At 32.5% G+C, this 14,222-nt stretch overlaps 7 protein-coding genes across 7 annotated transcripts; 2 read left to right on the top strand and 5 right to left on the bottom strand. All coding sequences in view use genetic code 12, as the record gives it.

The window, feature by feature from the left end:
• Nucleotides 1–56: 56 nt before the first annotated feature.
• Nucleotides 57–1,073, bottom strand: CD36_11510 (dehydrodolichyl diphosphate synthetase, putative; the record flags this gene model as incomplete). Its single annotated transcript, XM_002417746.1, has 2 exons — nucleotides 57–761; nucleotides 834–1,073. 2 exons carry the CDS (start codon nucleotides 1,071–1,073, stop codon nucleotides 57–59), a joined length of 945 nt encoding a protein of 314 aa, XP_002417791.1.
• Nucleotides 1,074–1,224: 151 nt separating this feature from the next.
• CD36_11500 (vacuolar ATPase assembly integral membrane protein, putative) lies at nucleotides 1,225–1,866 on the bottom strand (the record flags this gene model as incomplete). Its single annotated transcript, XM_002417745.1, has 1 exon — nucleotides 1,225–1,866. One exon carries the CDS (start codon nucleotides 1,864–1,866, stop codon nucleotides 1,225–1,227), a length of 642 nt encoding a protein of 213 aa, XP_002417790.1.
• Nucleotides 1,867–3,212: 1,346 nt separating this feature from the next.
• CD36_11490 (CBS/PB1 domain-containing protein) lies at nucleotides 3,213–5,030 on the top strand (the record flags this gene model as incomplete). The annotated part of the gene is made up of 1 exon (XM_002417744.1): nucleotides 3,213–5,030. One exon carries the CDS (start codon nucleotides 3,213–3,215, stop codon nucleotides 5,028–5,030), a length of 1,818 nt encoding a protein of 605 aa, XP_002417789.1.
• Nucleotides 5,031–5,270: 240 nt separating this feature from the next.
• Nucleotides 5,271–6,620, top strand: CD36_11480 (alanyl-tRNA synthetase-related protein, putative; the record flags this gene model as incomplete). Its single annotated transcript, XM_002417743.1, has 1 exon — nucleotides 5,271–6,620. One exon carries the CDS (start codon nucleotides 5,271–5,273, stop codon nucleotides 6,618–6,620), a length of 1,350 nt encoding a protein of 449 aa, XP_002417788.1.
• Nucleotides 6,621–6,743: 123 nt separating this feature from the next.
• CD36_11470 (DNA-binding protein, SET3 histone deacetylase complex subunit, putative) lies at nucleotides 6,744–9,692 on the bottom strand (the record flags this gene model as incomplete). The annotated part of the gene is made up of 1 exon (XM_002417742.1): nucleotides 6,744–9,692. The coding sequence occupies one exon, from the start codon at nucleotides 9,690–9,692 to the stop codon at nucleotides 6,744–6,746; it is 2,949 nt and encodes a 982-aa protein (XP_002417787.1).
• Nucleotides 9,693–10,744: 1,052 nt separating this feature from the next.
• Nucleotides 10,745–12,169, bottom strand: CD36_11450 (DNA replication licensing factor, putative; the record flags this gene model as incomplete). Its single annotated transcript, XM_002417741.1, has 1 exon — nucleotides 10,745–12,169. One exon carries the CDS (start codon nucleotides 12,167–12,169, stop codon nucleotides 10,745–10,747), a length of 1,425 nt encoding a protein of 474 aa, XP_002417786.1.
• A 472-nt stretch (nucleotides 12,170–12,641) lies between these two features.
• Nucleotides 12,642–14,198, bottom strand: CD36_11440 (anthranilate synthase component II [Includes: Glutamine amidotransferase; Indole-3-glycerol phosphate synthase], putative; the record flags this gene model as incomplete). Its single annotated transcript, XM_002417740.1, has 1 exon — nucleotides 12,642–14,198. One exon carries the CDS (start codon nucleotides 14,196–14,198, stop codon nucleotides 12,642–12,644), a length of 1,557 nt encoding a protein of 518 aa, XP_002417785.1.
• Nucleotides 14,199–14,222: the final 24 nt, after the last annotated feature.

Here is a 14,222-nt window from a genome sequence, read left to right as displayed (position 1 = left end):
ATGACAACTTTGCATATTCTAGCTAAAATACAAAATACAATCGTAAAGCAAGGATTTTAAATAACTGATGTAGCAGGTGGAGGGTTCGGTAATTCTTTTAGTAATACTGGTGGAATAACTTCCTGGACACGAGGTTCTTTCCCACGTATTGCCTCTTCCTCAATTTGAATAGTTCTATAATAACTCCATTTAAACAAAATTGACATGATACTAATAAACCCAAAATCTGGCCATAACACATCCGGAAATTCAATAGTACATTCAGTAGTACATTGCCAAAGTAAAAAATCACTTAATCGAGTATGACCACTAGTACGAATTAGAATATCCAAAGGAGGTACATCATCTCCAAAATAAAAATTCTTCTCAATGGTTTTAGTGGTAATTTTATTACGATTATTAAGTTCTCCTGAGACTCTTTTACTAGCAATAGATTTAACAGCATAAGTAATTTCATCACGAGCAGTATAGGGGAAGCAAACATTCAAAGTTTTCTTAGACCCAAAATCTTTCGTGGTTTCTTCCACATTTTCCAAGTCTTTCAAAATATCTTCAGGAATAAATGATCGATTACCAATGATTCTAATTCGAACTTTATTATATCTAGCATACAGATCTTCATGTTCTGACATAACTTTGAGTTTATCACGCAATAACGCAAACAAAGTATCAACTTCCTCTTTAGACCTATTGAAATTTTCAAGTGAAAATGCATAAATAGTAACTTGTTCAATACCAACTTTATAACAAACTTCAAGCACCTACAGATGATGACAGGTTAGTAAAAAAAAAAAAAAAGGTAGAATAACTAAAGGATGTCAGTATTTACATGCTTTAACTAATGCATTGGCACCTGCAAAATGACCTTCTTTCAATGGTAATCGATGTTTCTTTGCGTAAGTTCTATTCCCATCCATAATCATAGCAATATGTTTAGGAATTGGACCTGTCTTGATGATGGAAATAACGAAATCTTCAATAAATCCAACAAAATAAGCAAATAAAGGAAATTTGAAAACAAGCGCCCATAACGCATTAAACGAATATGATCGATAAAATGGACCCGATGACATTGATAAATACCACAAGAAATTATTAAATAACTGGAACTATGATCTTGTAAAAAGCTTTCCGACTTACAAGACAAGTATTGCTTTTCTGGTTAACTTATTTTGTTTAACTTTTTTTTTTACAACCAATAAAAAAAAGGGTGCCACTCGACAATTAATCCAATTTCAAATTAATACTTCTAACAACTTTCTTTACTTCTTTCTTCTTCCTTTCTTTATCCCTTGCTTCTTCGATTTTATTAATGTATCCCATATATACAACAACTTCAGCAACCAACACTAAAAGACCGAAAAACACACTCAACAACACTCTATAACTAACTGGTAACCCCCAAGATGTTTCTGTCCAATACCAAATGGCATATGATACACTACCAACACTAATGAAAACATTTATAATTGTACTTAATTGATTTTTCAATTCCTTCAGTGCTTGTTGTGGAGTTGGAGTCAGATCATAATCCTCCAATTTTTTATCATATAAAGTCGAATATTGAGGTGTGGGGTTAATCAATCGTCTATATTCTTGTTCCTTTGCTTCAAGACGGAGTTTTTCCATTGTTTTTATGAATTCTGCAGTCTTTGGTTGCTTGTATGATTTGTATGGTGGTATATATAATTTGGTTTGTCGAATCAATTCCAATAGAGTGGATGTTGGGTGACAAGTTTGATAGAATTTGATTAAATCGGTGTGAGTTAAGTATGAATTGGATAATAATTGCAATTTCTCATCTTTACTTAAAGATGATCCATTGATGGTATCCCTTAATGTGGGAGTCAATTCAAAACTTGTCATTGTGTATGGTGTTTGATGAACCAAAGCATCAAGATTTGTCTGAAGGGCCAGTTAGTTTTTTTTTTTTTTTTTTTCTCTCTTCGTTGTTTCTCAACTGTTTCCTGCTTCCTGATACTCGTCTAACGCGCCAAAATCAGAACTAAATTACATCCAAACCAAACCATTACCTCCCTCAAAAACCAATCTCAATGCACAGTTAGAAGCTGTTTTTCATTTTCACCAAATAGCCTATATAATACCGCGGATTCCGTTATGTGGCTATTTAATTTCCCCGAATGTAAGCAATTATTAACAATAAAGAATTTGTTGCTAAAAATAATAATAGTAATGAGTATTGCGGATTATGAGAACAAGAAAAACATGAAAAAAAAAAGTCTCCCCACAAAGAACGAAAATGAAAGAATACAATATTGTCCTTGTTAGAGAATTTGTCATTATACCTATACTAACAATAAGCGAAATAATAAATGGGAAATGGGAACCCAAATACCCCCAAAAGTAAATTATAGCTGATTTGTAAACATCTATCAGAGTGCTCTTTTGGGAGGTTCAAGTTTTTTAGTCAGTTCGTTCTGTGTTCACATTATTGTTTACTTGCAAATATTTAATATTAATCAGTCCATTACTTGCATTCATGTGACCAATTGCCTATTAGTTAGCCTTGTTTATTTTATTTTAGTCCCCATTTAGCGAAAGAAAATTATTGGTTTGATTAGCTAAGCAACGGATGATCTGACCTGCACAATTGTATATTTATTACATAATGCAATGCATGCATATATCATCAATGAACTAGAGGCAGAGATTGACTCCAGAAAACACGAATCTTGCATCCAGATGTATTATTACTATTATTATTATTATTATTATGAAAATATGGCCCCATTTCTTTGTAAAAAACACTGTTTCGGTATTACTTGTTTCAAGATTATTGTTTACAGAGTATTGGTTTCTAACTTTCTATTATAAATAATCATGAATATTCTTTCAACTCTGTAAACTGTTTTGATAATTGATAACTTTTTATATTTTACTGAAGTTGATTTCCCTTTCATTTGGATATACACGACCTAAAATTGATTTGTTTACAATTTTTTACTTCGCTTTACGATTTCTTGTCAAAACACACTAAAAAAATCTCCAATCTAATTTTATTATAATTTTTTTTTTCCAAGTTGACTTCTTTACAACCAAATTCACCTTCCAAAAGGAAGAGATTTTCTACTTTGAAACGTTTTCTTCTGATTAAAACGCTTCCTTCTACAGAAGAAACAATAGAAAGCAACACATCTAATCAATCGCATATTGATAACACCCCTATTACCACTCCTGATACATCAATAACAATGGCTCCACCAACTAGTTTGGATTCAAGACAAAGACAATCAAGAAGGGACGATGCAATTAGAAAACGTATTGAAAATGATTTGAGAAAGAAAAAGGCAAGCACTTCTACTAGCACAAGAAGAAGTAGAGGTGCCCCAGGAACAGTTTTATGGTTAAAACCTGGTGAACCAATTATTTGTAAACCAACAGCCACTGTTTATGAAGTCGCCCAATTAATGACAGCAAGAAGAGAAAACTGTGTTTTGGTTGTTAATGAAATAGGTGAATTATTGGGTATTTTCACCGCTAAAGATGTTGCCTTTAGAATTGTTGGATCTGGTCTTAATGCCACACAAGTGACTATAGACACAATAATGACCAAGAATCCTATTTGTGCCAATGCCACTGATCCAGCTGGTGATGCCTTAAATTTGATGGTGGAAAAGGGGTTCCGTCATTTACCAGTGTTGGATGAAAAACTGCAAATTGTTGGTGTTCTTGATATCACAAAATCATATGCTCAACAAATGGAGAAATTGGAAAGAATGCATAGTTCATCCAAAAAATTACACGAAGCATTAGATTCAGTTCATAATGAAATTGGTGTTAATGAACAGCCTCATCATGTTTACCAATATTTCGAAACTTTGAAAAACAAAATGAACGGACCAACATTGGAAGATGCATTAGATGCCAACACTGTACCCACATATGTAAATGTCAAAGCATCGGTACATGAAGCCACCATGTTAATGAAAGAAAATAGAACCACGGCTGTTTTGGTTAAGGATACAAATGAACAAGTAGCAGGGATTTTCACATCTAAAGATGTTGTTTTAAGAGTCATTGCTGCTGGTTTGGATCCTAAAAAATGTTCTGTTGTCAGAGTCATGACTCCACAACCCGATGTTGCACCAATTGGTTTACCAGTTCAAGATGCCTTGCGGAAAATGTTTGATGGTCATTATTTGAATTTACCTGTAGTTGCCAACGAAGGAGATATCATTGGCGTTGTTGAAGTTTTGAAATTGACACACATTACCTTGAACCAAATTAAACAACTTGAAACTAGTGATACAAGCAATGGATCAACTGCAGTGGAATCTACTAATGAAGGTCCAGCCTGGAACAAGTTCTGGACTTCTTTGGACAATACTGATGGTGATACAGAATCAGCACATTCTGATTCATTAATGGAAACAAGCCATGGTAGTGCTACTGCTCCTGATATCACTCCTTCTGAATTTCATTCTTTTAATGTTGACATTAAGCCATCTGATTCAGTATCATACGTCAACTCTTCCCCTCTTAAGGCTTCTTCATTCAAGATGACGTCTTCAATGACAGTTGATGAAATACCATTTATTTTCAAGTTTAAATCTCCAGGAATCGAAGGAAGGGTTCATCGTATAACTTTGAAAGCCAGTGATGGGATTATCAAATTAAGAGAATTGATGAATGAAAAATTACATGAAAAAGATTTTGCTTTTTTGAATGTCCCTAAACCAGACGAAAATTCATCAACACAAGAAACTTATGCCATAAGCTATGTTGATGATGAAGGAGATGTGGTATCAATCACTTCTGATAGTGATTTAGCTGAATGTATAAGAATCAATTTGAATTTACAAAATGACAAAGCTGATTTATATCTCCATAATCCTCATGAACCAGCACCAATTGAAAATATTAAACTCATTCACAAATCTGGTAAAAATCGTCATGTTAATGCTGATAATAGTTTGCTTTTCGGTATACCTAATGAAATTTTAATTCCTAGTGCTCTTGCTGTTTTAGGAGCATCTGTTATTTTGGGATTCACTCTTAGTAAAAAATAAATGTGATGAAGTTTTTTCATTTACCTTGGTTATTTATTGCTTTTAAGTTTAGTTTTATATATATGTGTGTCTTTTGGAAATTATATCCTAATAAATATTCAACAGTATTAGAAAATGAAACTTGCTGCGATTTTCTCACATATTTCGCACCAACAGGGTTTCGTCGATTTGTAAGCTAATTTTTCTTTTCTCTTATCACTAGTATTATTGCCACTTTAACAGAAATAACCAGACAATAACATGACAGTAACTACAACAGGAACAACCACAGCAATTGTAGGTGCATTAGCATGTCAAAAGAATTCATTTTTGAAAACTTTCAAAACCAAAGTTGTTTCAAGTTATGAATTCATTCCTCCACCAACAGCCAAGGACAAACAAAACAAAAACAACAACAAGAAAAAGAAAGATTCCCCTCCTTGTAAAGAATTCGGGGTAGAATTAGAAGATACAATTTTGTTTCCTGAAGGTGGTGGTCAACCATATGATAAGGGAACTATCACAATATTACCCGATAATAAGATCATTGAAGTCAAATCAGTATTACGAGATAAATTAAAAGCAGTTCATTTAGTTAATGAACTAATTGAACCGGGGACTCAAGTATCATTAAATATTGATTGGAATAGAAGAATAGATATTATGCAACAACACACTGGTCAACATTTATTATCAGCAGTATTTGATACTTATGAATTAGAAACTTTAAGTTGGTCAATGGGTGAAGATATAAATTATATTGAATTACCCACAAAAATAACTCAAGAATTGATTATAGAAGTTCAAAATAAAGTTAATCAATTGATTGTTGAAGCTATCCCCATTACAGTTGTTACTCCTGATCAACATGGACATGAAATTGATGTTTCTCATTTACCTGATGATTATGATTTATCTAAGGGGATCATTAGAATTGTGAAAATTGGTGAATTAGATGCTAATCCATGTTGTGGAACTCATTTAACATCAACAGCACAAATCCAATCAATTGTATTATTACATCAATCTCCTATTAGAGGTGGCCATTCTCGATTATATTTCACTTGTGGTGGTCGAGTTGCCAATTATTTACGTAAAGAACATGAAATTTTAAGAAATGTTTCGACTAATCAATTATCTTGTGCTATTGAAGTCGTAGAAGAAAAAGTTGAGTTATTAAGTTTAAACTATAAAAAGGCAAATTCTACATTGAATAATTTATTAAAAGAATTAGCATCAATTGAAGCTAATAAAATTTTCCAAAAGTTTAAAAATGACCACAATAATAAATTAGCTTATGTATATCGAGCTGATCTTCCAGAATATTTAACATCGGTTCAAAAAGAATTAACGACCTTGATTAATGAAGATAAAACTGGTGATGTTGATATATCAAACAATCAAACCCTTGTTTTATTAAGTGGTGCTGCACCTAATGGTGGAACTATTAAAATATCAGGTCCCAAAGCAGAAGAATTACAAGTTGAATTGAAACTGAAATTATCTAACTTAAAAGGAGGTGGTAAAGGTTCGTCATTTCAAGGTAAAATAACTAAATTTGAAAAAGGTGAATTGGAGGCAGTGTTGAAATATTTAGACTCAAAGTTGTAGACACATAAGAGTGTAGATAACCATTATTTGGTACACATGGATGTTTTATATATAAAATATTAGAACTTTCACTAACATATTATAATCGTTATTTACTACTGCTATATTATATAAACATATGTACTAATTCAACAAACTCATGATTGACATTTTCGAACTTTTCTGATTGGCAACTATAGCATCCCAACCATTTTTTTCTGCATTACGTTGAAAATAATTACGAACCATGGTGGTTGATTTTGTTGCCAACTTGTCAGAGATCAATCCCCAATTCATCCCAAATTCTTCTAATAATTTTGGGAATGCATTAGCTTCAGTGATACTCCAATAGCTTGAAATCACCTTACGTTTGTTATCTTTGTTTTCTTCAATAATTGTAGGTTGTACTGGAACTTCAGTAGTATTTATAGCACTACCAGCAATAGGAATATTCATAGCAACTGGATTCGAATCATTAACATTATTAATAGTATTCACATATGTAGGATTAGGTGTAGTCATAACAGTTGCCGTGGTTGGTGTAGTGATAGTAGTATCGGCAATAACAGTATGAACGGATGCTGGTTCATTAACAACAACCACACTTGCCCCATCCTTTCTTTGTTTCTTTTTCTCTTTCTCTTTTTCCTTTTCTTTACCATCAAAAACAGGAGCCGCTGCACGCTTTCTACGACCTGTTTCCGTGTATAACTCTTCTGTAACTAACTGTTCTACCGGAATAATACTAGATGGAGGCAATTCTATTTCAGTCTCGCCAGGTTCGACATTGGTGTTTACTGGAACGACAACTTCTTTCTTGGCGGCTTTCTGTTTTCTCCGTGGTTTTGATTTCTTCCTCGACTTGATCAATAATTCCTTGTAATTAACTTTTTTCTTCGTCATATAATAATGAACCACACATTCAGAAGCACTTCTCAAACCACCCATGTGCCTGGCAATAGCACCAAAACGTTTAGGATGCAAGCAAAACCCTTCGCAAAACAATTCATGTTCTCTTTCGGAAAAATTATTCATAAAGTCATGTTTTACTCGTTGTGCCCATTCATTTTTGTCTCTTACAATATTGTTTGAATCCATAAACAATATTTTATCACGTTTAACAGGATCCAAGATCATATCAGGAATCTTAGCAGCAACTCTTTCTGCTTTAACTAATGGGTTCTCATCATCCTCTTGACCCAATGATAATAAAATCTCCTGAAATTCTGCTTCAGTAGTTACCAAATCACCATGTCTTCTATTACGACGAGAAGAAAAATGAATATTGCCTCCCGAATTTGAATCATTAAATTGTTGCTGTTGCTGTTGCTGTTGTTGTTGTTGCTGTTGCTGTTGTTGTTGCTGTTGATATTGTTTCCGGTTATCACTCGAATCTATCTCTCGTCTCATTTCATCGTTCGGTGGATGCAAAACACGTAGTTGTTGGTCCATTTTTAATTGTTCAGTCTCCCATAATTGCAATCCCTTTTTGTATTCATTCCACAAACGATTTCTCTTTGTATTGATTGCATTGTGCTTCTTTTGAAAATATTCAATTAGAGTGTCTTTTGATTCAACAAAACTTCTATAATTGTTTGAAAAAAAGGGAAAATCATGAAAATCAGCAATCGGTCGAGCAAGGGAATACTTCAAATAGTTGGCACCACTTTCATTATGTTTAGTTTCTTGTGAGAACTTTTTCTTCAACTCTTCAAATTCTGATTCTATCTTTGTTAACGGATACTTGCAAAGGTGTGTTGCAGCTTCTAATGTTGCTTTCTTAATCATTTCTGGTGTGGGTTTATATCCAACTGTCACCTCTAAAGTAGGATTTTCAACTGGCTCAATTCTCTGATCTATTGGTTTTGATTCGGGCTTTATCTCTGCCTTCGTCTCAGGTTCAGGTTCATGTTCATGTTCAGTTTCTGTCTTCATGTCTTTTGACTCCAATCCATTTTCCAATACAGCCTTGGTTTCATCGGACTTATCTGACTCCAATTTGTTCTCAGTTGTTTCCTTCTTTGTTTCAGCAGTTTGTATAATATCATCATGATCTAGTTTACTATCATCATCCTCTTCTTCCTCTTCCTCTTCCTCTTCATCTCCTTCAGCCTCCTCATCGTCTTCATCTCTTGGTGCAGGTGAATCCCTATCTTCGTATTCTTTCTTCAAGTCCTTATCCACAGGAGTAATCAAAGTGCTTCGGTTGTAATCTTTATTCACGTATCTATATTTATAGTCTCTTGGCTTTGAATAACCACCATTCTTCAGTAAAGATGAATATCTGTCCACAGCTTTTGGGTTTGAATACAATGAGTTCATTGACGAACTGTATCCATTACTTCTACCACTTCCATAATACGAATCACCTCCACTAACACTTCGATAATTAGTACTGTTCACCAATGAGGACGACCCTAAAGGTATACTGTTACTTCCAGAAGTAAACGACGATTGTTTGCCACGCATTCTATCTTTTGCTGAATATCGTGAACCCACTGAACTTCGACTCATTTTCCATTTACTAGTATTGATAGGTCCTTCATGACCAGTGTATGAGTCATAACGATCTTTTATTCTATAATCTCCATTTGGTCTGTATTGTTGATAAGATGATGATAATGCTGCTGATGATGAAGACGACGATGTTGATGATCCTGACCCTGGTGCATTAGAGGAATGTGATGCAGTTAAACGGGTGTCTCCAACTCCACCACTGGATTTTCTCCATGTGTCATTACGTCCGTTTCCTGGGTAATAATCATGATAGTTTCCATAATTACTATAATGTGAAGATGATGAATAAGAGCCATTTCGTGATGTTATTGGTATTGAATTTGAGTCTTTCAGATGTGGTATAGATGTTGAACCAGGCCCATTATTTTTGAAATCTCGTCGCGATAGTCCTGGCACGCTATTAGATGATAGATGTGTATTTGAATTTGGGTTGGATGATATTGTTGTAGGTGACGTTGATGAGGTTAAGTTTGACGAATAAAAATTTTTCCTTCGTTGTTTGCCATAATCTAGAAAGTCGTTATTATATCGTGATGACGGTGGTCCTCCTCCACCAGATGAGTTTGAGGATGACATATTGTGATGTTTAATTATTGTGTCAGTGATTTGAAAATGAAGGTGTTCTGGAAATATATATATGTATAAATCGATTGTTAATGTAGGTTTGCTGTCAAAATTTTGAATTTATAATTTTACAAGTGTATTTTTTTTTTTGCTTCCCCAAAAATTTCTATGTTGTGGAAAAAAGTATTACCATTGAATGTAAGCGAATTAATGATACAAATAAGTATTAAATTAAATTAGAATTGATTAATCAACTCTTGGAATAACGTGAGTTAGTTAAATTGAATGAATTAAATATAATATAAATATATAAAAAAAAAAAAAAAAACAAAGCAGGAAGGAGGAAAAGGAGAGAGGAAAGGTAAGGAAAGGAGGAAAAAAGAAAATAATATTTTTTTGTTTGGTTGTTTTTTTTAATTTGAACAAAAAAAAGGTGGTGAGAAAGTGATCAAAAGAAAAAAATTTCAAGATAAATAATTTGTTTATTTTAGGGGGAAAAAGAAGGAAAGAAAGAAAAAATGTCTCTCTCATCATCATCACCATTATCTCAATACTTTGTAAAATGTCGTAATGTCGTCTATTACACACTCTCTCCTCTGTCACGATGTTTTGTGGTCTGTTTTTTCTCAATATCCTTGTCGAAAATAACATCTAAGTGTTATTCATTATAGTCAGCTGTTGCAATTGTTACTAATTACTAATTGTTTACTTCGAATCCCATTTTAATTTCTAAATGAATAATTGTCATTCTATGCCAGACTTTGCTTTTCTTTGTGGCAGTTTTTTAGGGTCTTTCAATCTGTCTAATCACACACAGAATAACTCACGGGTATACTTAAGCAATACAAATACAAAGTCAATAAAAGGATCGGATCGTTATCTCCCCATGGTACAAACTCAAATTGATACAGATCCGGATAGTTCAATATTTTCAATCCGCGGATATTCTTGGTTTTGTAAGTCACCGTTTATTGTTGCACTCTATTCAAATGAAAGGGCAAAAAAAAAAAAAAAAACTATCTATCTATCTATCTATCTATCTATCTATTTGTATCATAATTCGTTCAATTTGGTTTTTGTAAAATTTTCTTCAAAATTCCAATGTTCTCAACACTTTTCACTATATCATCGTAGGATACATTTAATTTAATATTTTTGTTACTATTACCACCATTTTTATTGGAATTGGTTAACAAAATACAACTACTACTTTCCAATGCATATAATATTTCAATGAATTCGGCATGTTTTAGCAGTCCAATCAAATCATTCATTTCATATTGCTTTTTATAATAATCATAAAATGAATTCACAGTAAGAGTGGTGGTACTGGTTGAACGTTTCGAAATATTCTCCTTCTGACAATTGAATAATTGACACAAGATTGCCTTTTGTAATAAATTCAAATTGGTCAATTGATTTTCATTATTGCCAAAAGCTGACATACATATTTTGGCCACATGTTGAATCATAACTTTATTGATCACATCTGTACCTTGACAACTTCTTTCTACTAATTCGATTGACTTGTAACATATATCAAATGCCTTTCTCAAATCACCTGATATTGATGCTGATTTCTTGCAACAAAGTTGTATTGCACCCGGATGGAAGATTTCCTGTTTAAGATTTGATAATCGGTTTATTATAATTGATTTAATTTGATCAGCATTATATGGCAAAAATTGTAGGTTGTCCAATTGAATATTATTTCTAACTAATCTTGGTAAGAATTTACTACTCAAATCCAAAGTATTAGATATCCCAATTAATATCAATTTAATTTTAGTCTGAGGAATATTATTCATACTAGCCATTTTGAACAATTGAAATAAAACTTGTTGATCACTTGTAATCAAAGAATCTAATTCATCAAGTAATACAATCACAGAATCAAATTGTTGATTCTCATTATCATTCATTAATGTCATAAAATCATCCAAAGTCTTCCGTTTATGAAAAGAAATTGATAATTTATTCATTATTTTGCAATATATTTCATGATAAATTTGTTCTGGGTTGTTTAATGTCATACAATTAATTTTCACTACTCGTATTCTTGATTTCTGTTGGTATGGTTGTAGTATTAGTTGAACTTGAGCTGTTTTACCCGTACCAGGAGGACCAGAAATATATAGACTATTGGATACTTTCTGTTGGATGCTATTTGTAACAAAATCAGTGATATATTTAGCCTCTTTCTCTCGACTAGTCAAAAAATAATCATTAGAGTGACCCAAATTGGATCCACGTTGAAATAGTGCTTTAGCTTGCGAGTAAATTGAAGTTGATAGTGAAGGTGAAGGTTTCTTCTTGGTGGGTGTAACAAGTCCAAAATCTAGTTTTTTCACACATGACGGTTTTCCAACATCAAAAGTGTCATCAATTCTGATTTTCTTAGATTTGGTTGGAGTTTTAGTAGGTGTAAGTGGTAATTGAGTATTAGAAATATCTCTAATGGTTCTTTTTTTTGATGGAGTGGTATTCATTATGGATGTTGATTTGTAATGCTAAAACCAAAAGTTATGGATTCAATAATAAAAAAATAGAGAAATTGAAGAGAAATCAAATGAATTAAATATGGAACAGAAGTTGCTGGCTTCTGATGAGGTTAATTGTTTAAATCATTTTGTTTCCAATAAAGAAATGTATTACAAAACACGTCTAGTTGAAAAATAGAGAATGAATCTCATTTTTTTTTTCGTGTCAGTTTATACTTTTTTTTTTTTGTGTTTTGTGTGTTTTCGAGTAATTCATTAATTTAACCCAATTAGGAAATGTAATGAATTGGCGTACTTTGTCCTTTCCTTCAATACTTTCTTGGTTGTCAAATGTTTTGCAACTCAGATATACCTTCTACAGATGGATTAATCGTTAACCAATGGAACTTTTGTTAACCTAGGTAACGAGTTGACAGAACACATCAATAACTTATTATTTACTTCAAATTATCTATAAAACTTAGCAAGTACATAAATCATGCAAAAACTTACCTGCTTCACCCTTTTCTTCAGCTCTCATTAAACTCTCTCCAATCAAAAAACCATCTACATTATCTTCATACTGGTACTTCTTTACATCATCCACTGAACTTATCCCGGATAATGCAAGAACCAACACGTCACCTTTTCTATCACTAGTTTTAGCTTGCTTTACTAAATTACTTGTGGTATTCAAATCAACATCAAAAGTAGTCAAGTTACGATTATTAACTCCAATAATTAATGGTTCTTCAGTTGAACCCTTATAAGTCAATTTCAAAGATTGAGATAATTCATCACTATTATTAACTTCTACCAATGGAACCATCCCCAAATCCAAAGAATATTGATATAGTTCATGTAACAACGTGTCATCATTCAACATTTTAACAATTAACAAAACTGTATCAGCACCAGCTAATCTACTTTCTAAAATTTGATACTTATTAAAAATAAATTCTTTTCTCAATACCGCTGGACGTTTATAATCGTTTGTGGTAGGTTTGTCAATCACTTTACGGATCAAAGTTAAATCATCTAAGGATCCTTTAAACCAATGAGGTTCAGTTAAAACAGAAATGGTGGAACAACCATTAATAGCATATGTCAATGCTTGATTAGCTGGATGAGCATTTATATTAATATCCCCCTTAGAAGGACTTGCACGTTTGAATTCTGATAATATAATGGTTTCTTTCAAACTAGATTGAGTATATTTAAGACGATCATAGAAATTTATTAATGGTGGTGCAAGATCTAAATCAAATTCAATTTGTAAATTTTCAAATGATTTACCTGGTAATTTTTCAATTGATTCATAATCTATTTTCCTTTGTTTGTAAATTTTTTGTAATATATTACCGCCTCCAGTTTTGTTAATCATTTTACCGGTTTTAAATGCATCATTTTCTTCCCAAGTACCACCATAAACTCCTAATAAATTATCAATCATTAATTGTCCACTTTCAGTTAAAATTGATTCAGGATGAAATTGAACTCCTTCAATGGTATATTTTTTATGTCTAACTCCCATAATCACTTCTGGTTGAGTTTCCGTAACGGCAGTAACTTCTAATACATCAGGTAACGATTTAGAACTACCAGCTAATGAATGATATCTAGTTACAGCAACTGATTGTGGTACATCTTCAAACATACCTTTACCATCATGCTTTATAGTAGTTGTTTTCCCATGAACAATTTCCCCAGCATATGAGACATCACCTCCAAATACATCAAATATACATTCTTGTCCCATACAAACACCAAAAATAGGGATTTTACCCAGGAAATACTTAATTACTTCTCTTGAAACACCAGAATCAGTCAAAGGGTGTCCTGGACCTGGAGAAATAAAAATTATATCTGGCTTAATTTCATTTTCAATTTGAGAAATGGTGATTTTATCATTTCTATAAACGTCTACTTTACCACATTTAGGAGATTGATGTAAATATTGATATAAATTCCAAGTAAATGAATCATAATTATCAATCATTAACACATGTCTTTTTGAGGATACATCAGCAGTAGTCATGTTTTCCTGGTTTTTAATAAATGA

The sequence above is a fragment of the Candida dubliniensis genome, chromosome 1 (genome assembly GCF_000026945.1).
Source record: "Candida dubliniensis CD36 chromosome 1, complete sequence".
Lineage (NCBI taxonomy): Eukaryota > Fungi > Ascomycota > Pichiomycetes > Serinales > Debaryomycetaceae > Candida > Candida dubliniensis.
This window is presented reverse-complemented; position numbering and strand designations above follow the sequence as displayed.